This window comes from Saimiri boliviensis, chromosome 7 (assembly GCF_048565385.1).
Source record: "Saimiri boliviensis isolate mSaiBol1 chromosome 7, mSaiBol1.pri, whole genome shotgun sequence".
Classification (NCBI taxonomy): Eukaryota; Metazoa; Chordata; class Mammalia; order Primates; family Cebidae; genus Saimiri; species Saimiri boliviensis.
The window spans coordinates 120,032,570-120,053,137 of record NC_133455.1 but is presented as its reverse complement, the minus strand read 5'-3'; the positions used below and the strand labels follow the sequence as shown (position 1 = coordinate 120,053,137).

At 38.2% G+C, this 20,568-nt stretch overlaps 1 protein-coding gene across 1 annotated transcript in view; it reads left to right on the top strand.

The window, feature by feature from the left end:
* Positions 1-20,568, top strand: part of KDM5A (lysine demethylase 5A) — a 101,277-nt gene that overhangs the window by 45,640 nt on the left and 35,069 nt on the right. Inside the window, exons 11-18 of the mRNA XM_010345024.3 lie at positions 2,296-2,477; positions 3,068-3,230; positions 4,628-4,747; positions 8,198-8,392; positions 15,168-15,349; positions 15,735-15,859; positions 16,379-16,529; positions 17,872-17,986. Of these exons, the coding sequence (XP_010343326.2) occupies positions 2,296-2,477; positions 3,068-3,230; positions 4,628-4,747; positions 8,198-8,392; positions 15,168-15,349; positions 15,735-15,859; positions 16,379-16,529; positions 17,872-17,986 (1,233 nt within the window). The remainder of the gene's footprint in view (positions 1-2,295; positions 2,478-3,067; positions 3,231-4,627; positions 4,748-8,197; positions 8,393-15,167; positions 15,350-15,734; positions 15,860-16,378; positions 16,530-17,871; positions 17,987-20,568) is intronic.

Below are 20,568 nucleotides of genomic sequence, written 5' to 3'. Positions count from 1 at the left end.
AGATGCTACACACTTTTAAACAACCAAATCTCGTGAGGACTCTCTATCGTGAGAACAGCAAGGGTGAAATCTGCCCCCATGATGTAGTCACCTTCCACCAGGCCGCTCCTCCAACACCGAGGATTACAATGCAACATGAGTTTTGGGTAGGGACACAAATCCAAACCATACCACAGTCCGAACCCATGATGTTCACTGTTTTGTTGTCCTCTGAAGAACTGTTTTTCTTTTATCTATATTTGGAATTTAATATATGTTACCTTGTGTCGTATCTTTTTTTTTTTGATCTGAAATCTCACTCTGTTGCCCAGGCTGGAGTACAGTGACGCAATCTCAACTCACTGCAACCTCTCCCTCCTGGGTTCAAGGAATTTTGCCTCAGCCTCCTGAGTAGCTGGGACCACAGGCACATGCCACCATGCTCAGCTGATTTTTATGATTTTACTAGAGAGGGGATTCACTGTGTTGGCCAGTCTAGTTTCAAACTCCTGACCTCAAGTGATCCACCTGCCTTGGTCTCCTAGTGTTGTAACTTTTTGTTTGTAGATCTTGTCTCTTCAATAAAATTCACTATTTTTTCAGCCAACCAGCTGACCAGTCAAAAAACATACTCAATAATACCTGTTGATATTCTTTTATTTCCTTTTTTTGTTAGCCTGTTGAATTTTAGGAATAGATCTCTTTGTTACTTCTTATTGGAATGTAAGTTAAACCTATAATTGGACTTTGTTATTCTATCCTCTGTGACTTTTTTTTTTGAGAGGTTCTCACTCTGTCAGGTTGGAGTGCAGCGGTGTGATCTCCACTCACAGCCTCGACCTCCCTGGCTCAGGGGATCCTTCTACCTCAGCCTCCCAAGTAGCTGGAACCACAGGTGCACGCCACCACGCCTGGCTAATTTTTGTGTTTTTTGTAGAGATGGGGTTTCGTTATGTTGGCCAGGCTCGTCTCAAACTCTTGACCTCAGGTGATCCACCCACCTTTGCCTCCCAAAGTGCTGGGATTACAGGCGTGAGCCGCCTCGCCTGGCCCCCCTCTTTGTGACTTTTAATTATAGTTTGATAGTTTATATATTTCTGTGCTGCATTATAGAGAATTTCCTCAAATCTGTCTTCTAGTTCACAAATTCTCTTTAGCTTTGTCATTGGCTCATTAACTTCTTACCTTGAGGTGTTTTTTTTTTTTTGAACTTGTATTATAGAAACTTCTAAGCAGTAAACACAATAATGAAGCTACCCCACCCCTGCAGTTTCTGACATCCAAGTTCAGTTATCAACTTTTTAATGGCAGATTCTCATATCTGTGTCCATTCAGTCTGTCATGATAGCACATATCATCTTTCCTCCAGAAAACTGACATTATACTCCCAGAATGTAAGTGAAAAGGCAAATAATGTCTTAGAATTATTATGAAAATAGTCTGACTTAGTGGGTCCTCTAGATTCCATTTTGAAAACTGCTCTCCATAAGGTTGATAAGCACTTTAAGTGACAACCTTACATGGCTTCAGGGATGGATGTTTAAAAGTCACTCTCCAGTGCCTATATCCAGTTAGAAGCCCCTGTGAAATGTCTTGCAACAGCTTCCTTTTTCATTCTTGCTTTACTTCTGCTCTGTTTCCAGAAACTGGGAATTCCCTTTTCTTTTGAGTTCAGCTATGAAGTTTTTCTGGTTATTGTTAGAGTTTATCCTGTATTTCTAGGTGTGTTTGTATAATGGTTAGGAGTGATGGCTGTGACTTTCTGCATCTTGTCAGTCTTCATTGTTGTCACAAATTCAGGATTATGTGTTTTACTACGTTTTGTCAATATCTAGCACCATTCTATCAATATAGTAATAAACATTTTGGGAAATTATGCTACTGGGAATAAAGTAGAAATAATAATGTTGTATTAAGATGGATCTCATACCTAATGTAGATGACAGGTTGATGGGTGCAATAAACCTGCACATTCTGCTCATGTACCCCAAAACTTAAAGTATAATAAAAAAAAAATTGGGTCTCATACTATTTTCCTGATAGGCTGGAGAATAACAAGAATTGCTCATGTGCTTTGGAGTAAACCAGAGGTATCTGAAATAAAGGGAATTCTAAATAGAACCTACACAGAAGGTAGGATTAAGTATTTGGTTATATGAGTTACATGTAGTGGAGAACAAAGAGTGCAGATTATATGCGCTAGATTAATTATAAATATTATAAAATTTTTTACTTTTCTGGGAAGACTCCCTTGATGTTTCTATTGGGCACTTTTCATTTCTCATCTTTCATTTACAGCTTTTTTCAATCTTACAGGAATATGCACTTTCTGGTTGGAATTTGAATAACATGCCTGTCCTGGAACAGTCTGTTCTTGCACATATTAATGTGGACATCTCTGGTATGAAAGTGCCATGGCTCTATGTGGGAATGTGTTTCTCTTCTTTTTGCTGGCACATTGAAGATCACTGGAGTTATTCCATCAACTACTTGCACTGGTATGTACAGTCTTCAGTACAGCATACATGAACTCTACTAAAGTCTAGTGGATTAATGATGCCAGGTTTTTGATCTTTTAAGGTTTATAGACAAGTATATTCAAGGTTTCAATATTTTCTAGCCTTGGCCTATTTCTTTGGGTAGTAAAATTGAACTCAGTGAAACTGTTTAGAGGTATTCTGGAGAGCATTGACTTACTTCCATCCTTGTTGGGATAATTGAAATGTCCATTATTCACATGGACCTGTGAATCAAGGTCATTTGTCAGCATCCTTTGGGACAGTGCTTACTTTTCATATAGTGTCTTTCCTATTTGAAGGTGTTTTCACTGATCCACCTTACAGAGTTCATGTGCTGAGTTGCTTTTCTAATTGTAGTGATAAGTTTGTATCTACCTATACATACAGCTAGTTACTTACCTCCTATTGTGAATGACAGCACAGGTTTATGAGATGATTGCTAGAATTCAGGGCATATGATCTGACCAGGGAATAAGAAAAGTTAATTATAATTTGGTGGATTTGAATCAGATACCCTATCCTCATTGGTACCATGTTCTGGCTAGCTAAACAGTTATTTCTTTTGCTAGGGGGGAGCCAAAGACATGGTATGGTGTGCCATCTCATGCTGCAGAACAACTGGAGGAGGTGATGAGAGAACTGGCCCCTGAGTTATTTGAATCCCAGCCTGATCTTCTCCATCAATTAGTCACCATCATGAACCCCAATGTGCTAATGGAGCATGGTGTGCCTGTGAGTCTTTTGGTGTCTTCCTTTAGTGCTTTTTTTTTTTTTTTTTTTTTTTTTTGAGACAGGGTCTTGCTCTGTTGCCTAGGCTGCAGTGCAGTGGCGTGATGATTGCTCATTGCAGCCTCAACCTGCTCAGCTCGAGCAGTTCTCCTTCCTCAGCCTAATTGAGAAGCTGGGACTACAGGAGCACACCACCATGCCCGGCTAATTTGTTGTATTTATAGAGATGAGGTCTTACTGTGTCACCCAGGCTAGTCTTGAACTCCTGAGCTCAAGCAGTTCTCCCACCTCACTCTCCCAAAGTGTTGGGATTACAGGCGTGAATCACTGCACCCAGCCAGTATTTTTAATTTAAAGTTACTTTAGCTTTTGATTAGATAGAATCACAACATATGTTTTGTTTTGTAACTAGAAATGAGTCATCATCTTCTAGCCAAATTAGAATTTACCCTCTGAAGGGAACAACTTTTATCTAATTAAGAAGGGAAGTACTGAAGTATGAATCATACTTTATGTACAGCTACCTATTGACATAACCTTCTATTTTCAGTAAATATTATATCCTACTTTGAACAAAAATCTCATATTCTTTGTTATCCCTATGTACCAAAGCAGAGGTATTTTAAGTGGTGGCTCTAATAACTAATGCTTATCCTAATTTTCTCATATAAAGATTTCTTAGCTTTTAATACATGAGATAATGAAATAAAAATATACTGCAAATACCTTTTTCACTTTTCAACCTAATTTTGAAGATGTTTCTCAAATTCGAGCTAATACCTGATAAAGTTATAAATTTAAAAAAGTTTAGTGTAATCAAATATTCATCATAACCTTAAAGAGAAAGTAGATTAACATTTATAATGTTACTTTGTTTTTAAAGAATAAATTTATGCCAGAATCTGAGACTTTTCAAGAGACATATAGTATTATTGTAAAATAAAGTGAGATTCAGGAAAACTGATTTTTGGGACATCTCATTGGGGATGTCTCATGCTATGTGAGTTAATCAATTTAGTTAGTTTCCCAAAAATTATCCAAAAGTTGTAAGAAATTCTATTCTTTGCCACTATTTATGATACAAGAATAAAATAACTTAATTGTAAAAATTGTATCAGTTTAGGAAACTTGTAGCTCATTGAGAGTAATGTTTTTTCTTTGAGCATTTCTTTTGGCTACTAATTGATGTTGTGAATTATAATCTATTATCAGTGATTATTTTAAGAAGGTAGAATTCTGGCTACTTCTGATATCATTTTCTGGTATGTGTAAGTTAATGCTTTATTGTTTTCAGTTTTAGAAAATGCATCTGAAATTGTCTAATAAAAATCTGTCTTCCTTTTTCCTTGTTTTTACTTTTTATTATTTATTTTGTATCCCTGTTCCCAATTTGCCTTTAGGTGTACAGGACCAATCAGTGTGCTGGAGAGTTTGTTGTGACATTTCCTCGTGCCTATCACTCTGGATTTAACCAGGGCTACAACTTTGCTGAAGCTGTGAACTTCTGTACTGCTGACTGGGTCTGTTCTATAGCAAGTGGCTGTTGTACGTCTACTAACCGCCCTATAAATATAATGCAGCTTAGTTGCTATGTTTGCTTGCTTAGGGTTCATCAGTATTTCAGTGGAGACTGGCGTGGCTGTTGTAGTTTAGAAAGCTAAGAAGTAGAGTTCCATCACAGTTTTTTTTTTTTTTTTTTTTTCTTTGAGACAGAGTTTTGCTCTTGTCGCCCAGGCTGGAGTGCAATGGTGCGATCTCAGCTCACTTCAACCTCTGCCTCCTGAGAAGCTGGGATTACAGGTGTCTGCCACCACACCCGGCTAATTTTTGTATTTATAATAGAGACAGGGTTTCATCATGTTGGCTAGGCTGGTCTCGAACTCCTGACCGCAGATGATCCACTTGCCTTGGCCTCCCAAAGTGCTGTGCTGGGATTACAGGCGTGAGCCACCACCCCGGGCCAAGATTTTATAGCTCTTCTTACACATTTATGATTTTCCTCATTGTTTGATCTTGCTTCCTTCATTTCCATACTTCTCTTTCCTTTCCCCCATTTCCTTCTTTCCTTCCTTTCCTTCTCTCCTTTGCTTTCCTTCTTTTCTTTACTTTGTCTCCCTACTGGTCAGGTGCTCAGAGGAGAGAGATGATTTGAATTTGTAAATGGTCCGTTGATTCTTTCTGAATCCTTCTTTTCTAAGGCGAGATACAGGTTGGTGCAAAAGTAATAGCGGCTTTTGCCATTGAAGATACAGGTCAGTGCAAAAGTTCAAAAGTTTTTTTATGCCCTTATGTGGTCCTTCCTTCTTGCTCTGTACCACCTTTGTGAAACCTATGGATTTTTTTTTTTTTCTTGCACCAACCTGTAATTTTTCTAGCCTTTGCTTTCTCAGTATTTTTGGGAGTGAGGTGACCAAGCTTATAGAGATAATTTTGAGTATTAATTTTACCATATTTTCAGATATGTAGCTCTGTGATTTTTATAATATTCCTTCATTTTTTTTTTCTGATAGATGACTTTACTAGTCTTGCCATTTTATGTTTCTTCTGTTCCTTTTTTAATTTTAAAAGCGTATAATATTGAGATCTCTGCACTGTATACTTGTATGTAAATGATAATGCTAGGTAATTGCTCTTTTGCTTTTGTATGAAGTAGATAATAAATATTTAGTGGCCGGTTAAGTTGCATGGGAGAAGATTATACAGTATATTTATGATACACACTGACTATTTTCTTGTATTGGTGCAGTTTTTGTTGCTTCTGTTAACATTTTGGGGAAATTCTTTAATAATATTGGATCTTATGTTTTCTGCAGGCACTGTAATTTATTAAATTCCATGATTAACCATATAGAGATTGTTTTTGTTTCCTTTGCTAATGAGTAAAATGATACAACAAATAGTCTCCCACCAATAGTCTTATTTGATAAAGTAATTTTGAAGTTTTTTCCTATTAGGCTTTGGAAACAGCATAATTTAGCAAGAACAAGACTAGGCTTAGGATTTTTGCCTTGAGCTTGAGCTCTGTTTCTAAAAATTCAGCCAACATTTATTGACTGTTTGTGATTTACATCTTAATTGGCTAGGTGTAGGGTAGACAATGGGAGGATTTAGATAGGAGGCGGAGATAGTTTCTGCTGTTCCCATTCTTACTATTACTGATGTTTGACCTTGGGCAGCTTTTCAAATTTCACTGGGCCTAAGTTTTTTATTTAGCCGGTATGTAAAGATGCTAATAGATTCATTTAATAACCTCAGGCAAGTTAGAGGATGCGTGTGGAAGCCCTTGAGACTCTTTAGAAGAAGGGTATAATATAAATTATAAGTTATAGCAGTTTTATCTCTGGAATAAATTAATGGGACTGATTTTTATAAGTTACAATGGGTAATCAGTTCTCTTTTATGTGGCTTCCTCACATATTACTATAATTAAGAACTGTAAATTCCAAAGTATGATTTTTTTCTTCTACTTATTTCTCTATTGAGGCTGTGTGAGAAATGTTTAAAGAGTACATATTTAAGATATGAAAGAGTTATGTGTTAATAGACAAAATTGTTGTGAATCATAAGTTCAATATGTATTATATATTATATTATTTTATATATATGTATACTTTTTCCTTGAGAAAGTTTTTTCTTTGATGAGTGTGGAAACACTGCATAATGCAGAGATAGCCTTTTATTTTCTGTGATTCCTCTGATTCCTTTCTGCCTTTCTCAAACTATAGATGAATTCTACAGTTCTTAAAGACCCATTTTCTTATTTTTTCTCCTTTATATTACAAATCCAAACAAAACCCTTTAGCTATCTAAGTTATTGTGACTGAGCATAGGAAAGAAATTGAAGTTGGAGTCTGTATCTAAGTGTAGAGCATTGCTATTGTCATAATTTGGCTTGTAGCTTGCTAATTATGGAAATTTTCAAAATTTATTTTAAAGGCTGCATCTGTTCATATACGAAAAGTGATCATTTTGTCATTTCATTGTTAGGAAAATAAAGTATATAATTGTTTTTTTTTTGAAACAGAGTTTCACTCTTGTTACCCAGGCTGGAGTGCAATGGCGCGATCTCGGCTCACCGCAACCTCCGCCTCCCGGGTTCAGGCAATTCTTCTGCCTCAGCCTCCTGAGTAGCTGGGATTACAGGCACATGCTGCCATGCCCAGCTAATTTTTTGTATTTTTAGTAGAGACGGGGTTTCACCATGTTGACCAGGATGGTCTCGATCTCTTGACCTCATGATCCACCCACCTCGGCCTCCCAAAGTGCTGGGATTACAGGCATGAGCCACCACGCCCGGCCCAAGTATATAATTTTATAATTTTACTTCTTTGAATTATCTTTCTATCAGGCTTGTTATTTAAAATAATTTCTAGATGCTAAAATCTAAATCATCTTTTGTTTTGATTTTTGCAAAAAAATTAAAAGTCAGCCAGTGTGGATTACTTACTACTTTCTCCCTTTTCCCTCTCCTTATCTTTCTTTCTTTTTCTTCTAATAACTTCTGTTCTTTTTGTTCTGTGGAAATTTGAGTGCTGAATACTTCTACTTAACCCTTTTTGGCCTGAACTTATTTAATTATTTATTTTTACAATATTTTTCTTTTCTTTGTAAGGGCAGGCTCATGTTAAACTTCTCTAAAAGAGTTTGCTGCCTCATTTATATACCAAAGAACTCCTTCTTCTTGAGGTACCATAAACTGAAAATTAGCAGTTTAGGCCAGAAATTTAGCATCTCAGATTATGGGAATTTTCTGTAGGAAAACCTTTGAAATTCTGGCTGTGTCATACAGGATTAATATTTACAATTAATATAATATTGCCTCTTATATTTAAATGGATTTGTTGTTATATTTAAATGGATTTGTTGTTCTGCCTTCTTTCTAATAAAAGGGAGGACCTGGAGGGCAAGTAGTGGTTCTGTTGCTGGATTTGTTATAAGCGAGATATTTAATTTGGAAATCTCATTTTCAGTTGCCCATTGGACGTCAGTGTGTAAATCATTACCGTCGCCTAAGGCGCCATTGTGTCTTTTCACACGAGGAACTTATTTTCAAGATGGCAGCAGATCCAGAATGCTTAGATGTGGGGCTGGCTGCCATGGTCTGCAAAGAATTGACTCTCATGACTGAAGAAGAAACACGATTAAGAGAGTCTGTTGTACAGATGGTGAGTTTACTGAGCACATTTTCTATGTTTGATACTACTTATGTGATATACTAAATAAACCTATAGTTAGAATTTTCATCTCTGATCCCCTAGGAGTTGAACATAAAAATCACTTATTTGGAGAAGATTTTGTATTTTTATAATTGCCATATTGGTTTCTTCAAATTAAAATGTTTTAGGAATTTTATCATCTCTAGATTTTTAAAACGGAAGTCTTAATCAGAATTTCTTAGGTACATATTTACCTTTTAAATCTTCTACATACAGTATTAATTGTTTAAACAAGAAAATTTAAATTGTTTTTTCCTCTGAGCTTTGTGTTGAATAAGTTATGTTTCTGGCAATTACAGACTGTCAGTTTGAATTAATCTTTTTCCCTCCCCTTTAAGTAATTTGAAGAATAGGAAGGATGGAATAACCAAGAGTTGGGGTTTTGAATGCTTAGAATGAACTGAGCATCATTACATTGAACTGGGAAATATATGAGAAAATGTGTGTCTTCAGCATCATCTTGGGCTGTTCCCTCTAATATTTCCTATGTAACTAGCTAGCTTCATTAGGTTTACACCATGCTTCCTCCTGTTTTTGTATCATGTCCTTCCTCCCTCTCTGCCTTATATTCTGTGTTTTTAAAATAGCTTTGTTGAAGCATAATTGACCTGTAATAAACTACATGTGTTTATACAATTTGATAAGTTTTGACTCTGTATATACCCATGAAACCATTGGTACAATCAAGATAATGACTATATCACCCCCAAAAGTTTTTTTATGCCTGTATGTGGTCCTTCCTTCTTGCTCTGTACCATCTTTATGAAAGATGGGTTCTCTCTATGTCGCCCAGGCTGGAGTGCAGTGGCACAATCATAGCTCACTGCAGCCTCAAACTCCTGGTCTCAATCTTTTCACCTCAGCCTCTGGAGTAGTTGGGGCTGCAGGTGCTTGTTACCATGTCTGTCTAATTTTTTAAATTTTTTGTAGAGGTGGAACCTTGCTTTGTTACCTAGGCTGGTCTCAAACTCCTGGCTTCAAGTGGTCCTCCTGCCTTGGCATCCCAAAGTGTAGGGATTACAGGCATGAGCCACCATGCCTGGCCACCCTGTGCCACCTTCTTCTGTTGCCCTGAATCCCCAGGAAACCACTATTCTTTCTTTGCTTATTTTTTGGAGAATTTTATTCAGATTGAATGATGCAGCTTATACTTTTATGGTCTAATTTCTTTCAGTCAGCATAATTACTTTGAGACTCATCCATATTGTTGCATGTACTAATACTGTTTTTTTTTTTTTTTTTTTTTTGAGACGGAGTCTTATTCTGTCACCCAGGCTGGAATGCAGTGGCACAATCTCGGCTCATTGCAACCTCTGCCTCCTGGGTTCAAGCGATTCTCCTGCCTCAGCCTCCCAAGTAGCTGGAATTACAGGAATGTGCTACTATGCCCAGCTGATTTTTGTATTTTTAGAAGAGTTGGGGTTTTAACCACATTGGCTTGTCTTGTCTTGAACTCCTGACCTGAAGTGATCCACATGCCTCGGCCTCCCAAAGTGCTGGGATTGCCACTGCACCCAGCCTGCATGTACTAATACTTTATTCCTTGTTATTGCTCACTAGTTTTCCTTTGAATAGATATACCACAATTTGTTTATCCTTTCACTTGTGGATGGACATTTGGATTGTTTACATTTTTTGGCTGTTAGAAATTAAATTTCTCTGGACATTTGTGTACGGCTTTTTGCATGAACATATGCTTTCATTTATCTTGAGTAAATACTAGGAGTGGAATGATCGGATCATATAATATGTATATGTTTAATATTTCTAAAACTATGAAACTGTATTCCAAAATGGTTGTACCATTTTACATTTGCACCAGCAGTGTATAAGAGAGTTTGTTGCCTTACATCCTCACCCACACTTGGTATAGTTAGTCTTTTCAACTTTAGACATTCTAATAAGGTTATAGTGGTATTTTATTATTTAATATTCCCACTTTATACTTGTATTCTTTGTTTGTTTGTTTGTTTTTGAGACGGAGTCTTACTCTGTTCCTCAGACTGGAGTGCAGTGGCACGATCTTGGCTCATTGCAACCTCCACCTCCCAGGTTCAATCGATTCCCCTGCCTCAACCTCCCAAGTAGCTGGGATTACAGGCATGTGCCACGTTGCCTGGCTAATTTTGTATTTTTAGTAGAGATGGGGTTTCACCATGTTGGCCAGGATGGTCTTGAGCTCTTGACCTCAAGTGATCCTCCTGCCTTGGCCTCCCAGAGTGTTGGGATTACAGGCATGAGCCACTGTGCCTGGCCTATACTTGTATTCTTAAAAGCCTTATATTGATTATATGTTTATTTAAAATGGGATTCCTTTTCTTAGAGTCTTTCTTTTGAATTTTGAAATTTTAAGTACATTGGTGGAGATTCATGAAATACGGTTTTGTGATAAGTCCTCAGTATTTCAGATTTAATCTGAATGGGGTATTATTTTTCTTGCCCTTTGATAATTTGAATGCCACATCTCCTGATTCTCTACCATGTTTTTTTGTGATACCTTGATCAAATAACATACTTTCTGCCTGTGCCCTTGTTCAGTTACTTATCCTTGCCCTCTCTGTGTTATGGATTTGTCTTTTCTATTTTAAGAAAAGTTTTCATTTTATCTTTTACTGAAAATCTTCGATGGTTTTCCCATGGTCAGCACTCTAATGTCCTCTTTCTTCCTTCATTATCATTGTCATTCTGTTTCCATCATACTTTTGAAAGTCTGAGTTCACCAGTGACATATTTTGTTGCCAAATTCATTGGTTTCTTTCCATGTCTTCCATCCCTATGACCTTATTGCATTGTATGTTGCTGCTTTGGTTTCTTTCCCTAACATTTGCTCTACTGTTTTTTCAGTCTCTTTGATTATATTTGCCCATCATTTCTAGTTTATTCTCCTTATCTCCCCAACAGTGTGTGCAGAGTTCAGCTTTTCACCGTTTATTGTTGTTATTTTGTTCTATTTATCTAGGAATTCTCTCATCTGTTCTTAGAGTCTTAAGTCTTTCAGCTTTTACCCTGTGGTTTCAGTTCTTCTTGAAGATTCCTCCTATTATATGAATACACAGGAATTATTGTCTCTTTGAAAGAGGCTGTATCCAGCCACTCATGTGTAATCTGTGTTTCCAACATGTGCATTGCACAATACTATTTAGATTTTTATCATCTCAGTTTCAGCATCTGAAACAGAAAATCTCTTTCCTTTCCACCTTTCACAAACCACTTTTCTTTCCTAATTGCCTCATCTAAGTTAGCACAGTGACCTCATGTAAAAACTTAGTGTGATCTTGACTTAGCTGTTTCCTTTTTTTGTCGGGGGCCGGAGTCTCCCTCTGCCACCCAGGCTGGAGTGCAGTGGCATGATCTCAGCTCACTGCAACCTCCGCCTCCTGAGTTCAAGCAATTCTCCCACCTTAGTTTCCTGAGTAGCTGGGATTACAGGCATGCACCACCTTGCCCAGCTAATTTTTGTATTTTTAGTAGAGACAGGGTTTCACCATGTTGGCCAGGCTAGTCTTGAACTTCTGACCTCAAGTGATCCACCTGCCTCAGCCTCCCAAAATGCTGGGATTATAGGTGTGAGCTATCACACCTGTCTTCATTTCCTTCATAATTATCTATTACTTAGTTTTTTTGTACTATTTATTTATTTGAGACAGAATCTCACTCTGTCACCCAACCTGGAGTGCAGTGACACGATCTCAGCCTCATTTCCTTCATAGTTATTTGTTACCTATTTTTTTGTTTTACTTATTTGTTTGTTTATTTATTTGAGACAGAGTCTCGCTCTGTCGCCCAAGTTGCAGTGCAGTGGCGTGATTGTGGCTCACTGCAGTCTCTAAGTCTCCGGTTCAAGCGATTCTGCGTCAGCCTCCTGATTAGTTAGGGTTACAAGCGTGTGCCACCACACTTGGCTAATTTTTGTGTTTTTAGTAGAGACAAGATTTAACCATGTTGACCAGGCTGATCTTGAACTCCTGACCTGAGGTGATCCACCTACCTCAGCTTCCTAGAGTGGTGGGATTACAGGTATGAGCCACCACACCAGACCTATTACCGAGTTTTAAGTTTTTCTTTAGCACTGTCTCTCATCACTCTCCCTTGCCCCCTTTTTTCCTTACTGCTACACCATCCTGTTCCATTCCTTAATTTTCTCACCTGGCTTATTTCAAATAGACTTTTTTGGTTTTTGCTTTTTTGGGACTGAGTTTTGCTCTGCTACCTAGGCTGGAGTGTAGTGGCGCAGTCTTACCTCACTGCAGCCTCTGCTTCCTGGATTCGAGTGATTCCCCTGCCTCAGCCTCCCGAGTAGCTGGGACTAAAGGTGTGTGCTACTACTCCCAGCTAATTTTTTGTATTTTTAGTAGATACAGGGTTTCACTATGTTGGCTGAGATCACTGTAAGCTGGTCTCGAACTCCTGGCCTTAAGTGATTCATCCACCTTGGCCTCCCAAAGTGCTGGGATTATAGGTATGAGCCACCACGCTTGGCCTCAACCTTTTAATTTGTATTTCTGGCTTTTTTCTTCTCTCCATTCCCTGCTTATTTATGATTTTTTAAAGTATATTCTCAGGAATGTAAGCTTTGTAATATTTTAGAAGGTATTATAAGAAAAAATCATTTTGTGTCTAGAAAAGTTTAGAAAATGGCAGGCTAAGATAAATGGATGTATTTAAAATATTGATGTTAGCTTCATTTAAGACTGGAAAAGTAAAAAAATGATGAATTCTAGTTTGGGTACAAAAAATAAGGGGACCTAAAATAATGTGAAATATGTACTTTTCCAGTTTTCAGGATTTTAAAATTACTTGAAAGGTATAGGAAAATTAATGGTAAAAATTAATAAAAAACATATAGGCCAAGAAAAAGAAAGATAAATGAGATCTTTACTGCAAGACTTCTGATTCTTTAATATGCTGGTGTTCATTGTTAATCTCTAAAGTGGGAGGGATATAATCCATAGCAGTTTCAAAAAAAAATTTCCCCTAATTTTTTTTTTTTTTTTTTGGTAGAGACTATCTTCCAGGTTGGTCTTGAACTTGTTGGCCCAAGCAATCCTCCCACCTCAGTTTCCCAAAGTGCTCAGATTACAGGTGTGAGCCATTACACCTGGAACGAAGAAATTTATTTTTTCCGGAGTATCTTTTAGGATCTCTGATCTTTGGAGTACACGTTGGGAAATTGTGTAAAATTTCTTGAAGCAGCCAGAACTTTCTCAGCGGCCACATTAGCATTTCCCTTCAGAACAGCATTGCTAGTTGTTCTGAAGCTGAGTAAATTCTTGTAAACTAAGAAATATGTGCAATGCATTTTGATACTATTTTTACTTTAAAATAATTTTTAAAGAACATATTAAACGCCAATATGAGAAAATGGAAAGATATGAGAATATGGCCAGCAGACATTTAGATTAAACTGATGTGAAAAACAATGTATGATGAAAGAATTGTGTCTGCCAGTGAATAAATTATGAGGTTCCTACCTTGTTTAAATGAAGAGAGTTTGCTCTTATTACAGAATTGGGTTTACAAGTAACTTGCTCAATCAAGTAAGCAGAAACTGAAGTTATATAATAAATGGAGGTGATGGGTAAAATGTACTTCATATGCTTTTACATTCTTTTTTTTTTTTTTTTTTTGAGACCGAGTTTTGCTCTGTCACTCAGGCTAGAATGCAATGGCATGATCTCAGCTCACTGCAACCTTTGCCTCCTGGGCTCAAGCCATTCTCCTGCCTCAGCCTCCTGAGTAGCTGGGACTATAGGTGTGCACCACCACACCTGGCTAGTTTTTGTATTTTTAGTAGAGACAGGGTTTTGCCACGTTGGCCAGGCTGATCTTGAACTCCTGACCTCAAATGGCCTGCTCACCTTGGCTTTCCAAAGTGTTAGGATTACAGGCGTGAGCCACCACGCTTGGCCTGCTCTTACATTCTTAAACTGGCGTACTGAATTTGTCTTAACTTTCTTTTTGATGTCATGCTGATGTTATGTTTTGATTTGTGCAAGTTACTTTATAGTTCTTTGTCCTTACATATGTTTGTGTGTGTCAATGTACACTTTCGGATCATAGATACTAATTTATTTTGCTCAAGGATGTAATTGGGAGGAACTTTCGGAGTGCAGCCAGCCACCCCAAAAATGCCTCCCAATTACAATTTTCTTCCCTCCTCTCAAGAAACCGTCCTGACTTTTGTGGCAATCACGTTTCTTTTTTTTAGAGACAAGGTCTTGCAGTGTCACCTGGGCTTGGAGTGTAGCGATACTATCACAGCTCACTGCAGCCTGGCCTCAAGTCTTCCCTCCTTAGCCTCCTGAGTAACTAGGACTACAGGCTTGAACCACCATGCCTGGCTAATGTTTAAAACTTTTTTTGTAGGGATGGAGTCTCACTTTGTTTCCCTGGCTGGTCTCAAATCCCTGGCTTTAAGCAATCCTTCCACCTCGGCCTCCTAAAATGCTGGGATTATAGCCATGAGGCACTGCACCCAGCCCACATTTCATTATAGTTTTTGTCACTCAAATGTTCATCCTTAGATACCAAACTTTAATCTTGCCCATTGAATACAATTTAGTAATGATTGCTTTTAGGAAGTGTTTTGATTTTGTGCCATTGTACCTTTCATGTTTATACCTTAAGTCAGAGATTTGTCTGTAGAAAAAAATGTAGTAACTTAAGTTTTTTTATGCTTTGAAGACTAGAAACACTTGATCTAGTGAAATAAATTATATTTCAGGGTGTCCTGATGTCAGAAGAAGAAGTGTTTGAACTTGTTCCTGATGATGAGCGACAGTGTTCAGCATGCAGAACCACATGTTTTCTCTCTGCCCTCACATGTTCCTGTAATCCTGAGCGGCTTGTATGTCTCTACCATCCAACTGACCTGTGCCCCTGCCCCATGCAGAAGAAATGTCTTAGGTATCCAAAAGTACCTTGTAAAACTTTCGTTACCTTTTTTTTTTTTTTTAAACCAAGTCTTAATGTTGTTTTTACTTATTCCCTTCCTTTTCTCTGGACTTTTCAACTTCTCTGTCTACTTCTAGGCTTGAAGACCAGTCCTTTAAAGTTGGCCTTAAACCTGGCAACTGAAATTAGATAATCAGTTGATTTCACATGTTCCTTGTCTCCCTGCATTAAAAGCTGTGGGCTGCTTTGATTTTCTCTTTATGTGAACTAAGATCCCATTCCCTTGGCCATTGTATTTTCCTTAAGCTGATTTTATTTAAAACTTTATTTTCAAGTTATTGTTGGTTTTTGAGGTTTTTATTTCTGTGTGTTTGTGTTTTTGTTTTTGTTTTTGTAGATATCGCTACCCATTAGAAGACCTCCCTTCTCTGCTGTATGGTGTAAAAGTCAGGGCACAGTCCTATGACACTTGGGTCAGTCGTGTTACAGAAGCATTGTCTGCTAACTTCAGCCACAAAAAAGGTTAAATTTCCTTTTTTTGTATGCATATACTGAAATGATTGTCACTTTAAACGAGGCCTTGTTTAGTTTTACGTTTTTTCCCTCCATAGAAGAAAAATCCTAGGCTTCCTTTGAGATTTGAGACTAATGGCTTTGTTGAATATAGACTTAATTTTCTATTTGAGAATCTTCTTTTAAATAAAAAAGCTGACATAAAATGGGACAGACATCTAACTTGCAGTAAATTTATCATATATGTTGGGAACCCACTATTATCGGTGAGACTAACCACAAAGACTTCTTTGGAAAGAGAAATTTATTTTCTTTTTTAGTTTCTGAGAAAAACTGTTTATAGGGACTATAAATGGGCACCTGGTCATTAGCTTTTATTGTGTTGGTGAGATTTTCACAGTGGTTTGTTTTTACTAATTATCATGTTTCTAGTAGGTTGGTGACTCACTTGAGCGAGATTGCTAAAGATTTTAGAATGGCTTTTTGTGTTTATGGTCATAGTATATGGCTTTTTATTTATTTTTACAGATTTGATTGAATTGCGAGTAATGCTGGAAGATGCTGAGGATAGGAAATACCCAGAGAATGATCTCTTTCGAAAACTCAGGGATGCTGTAAAAGAAGCTGAGACCTGTGCTTCTGTGGCTCAGCTGCTTCTGAGCAAAAAGCAGAAACACAGGTAAAACCTAAGAAGAGTTTAATTATCCAGTGTTTTCTTGTTTCTTTCAGAGTAAAAGCCAAAATTTTATTTGGTCTCTGAAGCCTAACATTATCTTTGACCTCTTGTGGCCATGTCTCTTGATTCCCCGATAATGCTCCAGTTTTATCTCCTGCTATTCTCCCTTCTTTCTTGCTCCAGCCTGCAGTGTTCTTTCTCTTGCTGTTCATACATAGCAGGCACATTTTTGCTTAGGACTTCACCCTCTCTATTTACTCTGCTTGTTATCTTCCCATCATATCCAGGTGGCTTGTTTGTTCCCTTACCTCTTTGAAGCCTTTGTTTTCAAATGTCACTTTGTTGGAGAAGGCTTTTCTTACAAGCCTTTATAAAATTTCAGTCCTCTTACCTTTCTTTCATGCTTTGTTTTTCTCCTAGCTTTATCACCTTCTGATATACTAATCTACTTATTTTATTTATTATCTGTCTTCTCTTTTCTTCCTTATCCCCCACTAGAATGTACACAATATTAGAATATCAGGGAATTTTTTTTTCATTGCCATATTTCTTGTTCTTAGAACAATGCCTGACACATAGTTGTGCAATAAATATTTATAAATAAATAAATGGAAACTATAGGCTGAAGGCAGGTGGCAGCAAAGGGTAACCTTGATGGATGCTGAGGAGGTTGTTAAGGAGCATAGAAGTATGCACCCTTGATATAATGTAATTCATAAGTATTAAATTTTCTGTTTAAATTTGTTGTAGTGACTCCAGTACATTTTTTTTTTTGTCTGAATGGCTTGTCTATAGCAGTTTACATTGGGTTTTTAAATTACTTTGTAGATTTTTAATCTACCATTTTGTTAGAGAACTTTTCTTAGAGACATTGATCAGTGGCCCTTAACTTGTCACTGGGTCAGTGTCCCCACTTGGAAAACCTAGTAAAAATTTAAGATCCCTATTAGAAAAATCATATACACACAAAATTTTGAAACACTTTCAGAGGGTTCATTGTTACCTAAGGCAGGTTAAAGGCTCATGTTTCACATTTTAACCTTCTTGAGAGACAGGATTCAGTTTTATCAATAAACTTAATATTCCAACTATGAGGAGTTTATGTCATGCTTGAAAATGTTTAATACTTGTAGATCGAAGGAACTGTAACTTGGAGAGTTGAATCTTTGGGTCATTAACTGAAGAACTTAAAAACTGTTTTGAAGTGGTCACCATTGTGGTATAATCCCTCAAACACTAGGATTCTAGGATTGCTTGGGTTTGAATTCTGAAGAGACTAGGAACCCTTTTGATATCAGAATGACTAAATTTTTCTTACTTATATCTCAATATTATTTCACATCAGACAGAGCCCAGATAGTGGGAGGACTCGGACCAAACTGACAGTGGAAGAATTGAAGGCCTTTGTCCAACAACTTTTTAGTCTTCCGTGTGTCATCAGCCAAGCTCGGCAAGTGAAGGTGGAGTATTACATGCTTTTTTTGGGTAATGTCCTTTGTGACATGGGCTACTGTTCTGGGTTTCACAGAATGGTATGTCTAAACTAGTTTTTTGCTTTGATTTTTTTTTTTTCTCACATGTATGCTGCTATTTGAGGTTTTTCAGTAGGCAGTTTTTTGGTTTTGTTCTTAGCCATATCCCCCATTTAAAATTCTGGAAGTAAGGCTGGTATAAAATTACTTTTTTCTCTATTAATTTTAGTTTAGAACCCCCATTTAACATGGATATAATTGAAATGCAAAAAATTAGTTAAAATAATCTGCATGTATCAGTGTTAATATGTGAGCTTTTAAAAATGCAGAGCTCTGAAATTACAAGCACCCTGATGTCTTAATGAATATGTAAAATCTTAAAACTATGTATCAAATATATTAATCTGCATAGTTAATGATCTTTTGATAGTTTGGGGTGTTTTTGTGTTTTGGGGGTGGGTAGGAAGTCTAAAATAGTTTTCTTTCTTTTTTTTTTTTTGGAGCTGGGAGTCTTACTCTGTCGCCCAGGCTGAAGTGCAATGGCACAATCTAGGCTCATTGCAACCTCTGCCTCCTGGGTTCAAGTGATTCTCCTGTCTCAGCCTCCCGAGTAGCTGGAATTAAAGGAATGTGCCACTATGCCCAACGAATTTTTGTATTTTTAGTAGAGACAGGGTTTTGCCATGTTAGCCAGGCTGGTCTTAAACTCCTGACCTGAAATGATCTGCCTACCTCAGCCTCCCAAAGTGCTGGGATTACAGACAGGAACCATCACACCCAGCCTACAATAGTTGTTGGTTTTTTTTTTTTTTTTTTTTTTGAGACGGAGTTTCGCTCTTGTTACCCAGGCTGGAGTGCAATGGCGCGATCTCGGCTCACAGCAACCTCCGCCTCCTGGGCTCAGGCAATTCTCCTGCCTCAGCCTCCTGAGTAGCTGGGATTACAGGCACGCGCCACCATGCCCAGCTAATTTTCTGTATTTTTAGTAGAGACGGGGTTTCACTATGTTGACCGGGATGGTCTTGATCTCTCGACCTCGTGATCCACCCGCCTCGGCCTCCCAAAGTGCTGGGATTACAGGCTTGAGCCACCGCGCCCGGCCTTTTTTTTTTTTTTTTTTGAGACAGAGTTTCGCTCTCGTTGCCCAGACTAGAATGCAGTGGCGCGATCTTGGCTTACCGCAACCTCTGCCTTCCGGATTCAAGCAATTCTCCTGCCTCGGCCTACTGAGTAGCTGGGATTACATTCATGCACCACCACACCTGGCTAATTTTGTGTTTTTAGTAGAGATGGGGTTTCTCCATCTTGGTCAGGCTGATCTCAAACTCCTGACCTCAGGTGATCTGCCCGCCCCGGCCTCCCAAAGTACTGGGATTACAGGCATGAGCCATGTGCCCGGCCGCCTAAAATAATTTTTTTTGTTTGTTTGTTTTTGTTTTTTTTTTTTTTTTTTTTTTTGAGACGGAGTTTCGCTCTTGTTACCCAGGCTGGAGTGCAATGGCGCGATCTCAGCTCACGGCAACCTCCGCCTCCTGGGTTCAGGCAATTCTCCTGCCTCAGCCTCCCGAGTAGCTGGGATTACAGGCACGTGCCACCATGCCCAGCTACTTTTTTTGTATTTTTAGTAGAGACGGGGTTTCACCATGTTGACCAGGATGGTCTCGATCTCTCGACCTCGTGATCCACCCGCCTCGGCCTCCCAAAGTGCTGGGATTACAAGCTTGAGCCACCGCGCCCGGCCCTAAAATAGTTTTTATCAAGGTTATCAACTTGTAAAATCTAGTGTCAGTTGTGTTCTTGTCTTATTCCATTTCATAAGAGCATTTTGGTAGTTGACTACTCTTTCTGTTCTTGAAGCCTCTGTGACACCACACTTTCTGGGTTTTTTCTTAGCTCATTGACAGTTCTTCTCTTAAGTCATCTTTGCTGCTTGTTTTCGCTTGACTTCTAAGTGTTGGAGTATATTAGGATTCTCGGCCCTTTCTTCAGGTGCACCCACTTCTGATACCTTATTTGCTCAGTGACATTAAATATCACCTATATCCTGTTGATTCCCACATCTCTAGCACATTTTTTCCTACAGTCTTGTATGTCCAACTGCATACTCTGCATTTCCATTGGGTAGACTAAAAGGCATCTTAAAGGCCTTTCTTTTTTTTGAGACAGGATCTGGCTCTGTCACCCAGGCTGGAGTATAGTAGTATGGTCTTGGCTCACTGTAACTTCCGCTTCCCAGGCTCAAGCAATCCTCCCACCTCAGCCTCCCAAGTTGCTAGGACTGTAGGTGCACACTACCACACCTGGCTCATTTTATGTTTTGTAGAGATGAGGTTTTGCCATGTTGCCCAGGCTGGTCTCAAACCTGAGCTCAAGCAGTCCTCTTGCTTTGGCCTTCCAAAGTGCTGGGATTACAGACATGAGCCACCACACCTGGCCTTAAAAGCCTATTAATGAATCAAGTGAATCAAACTTCTTGATTTATTTATTTCCTTTATACCCCTGGTTCAATATTTAAACAAGTGCTGGCTGCTGTTACCTCCAAAATATATCCCAAAGCAAACCATTTATTC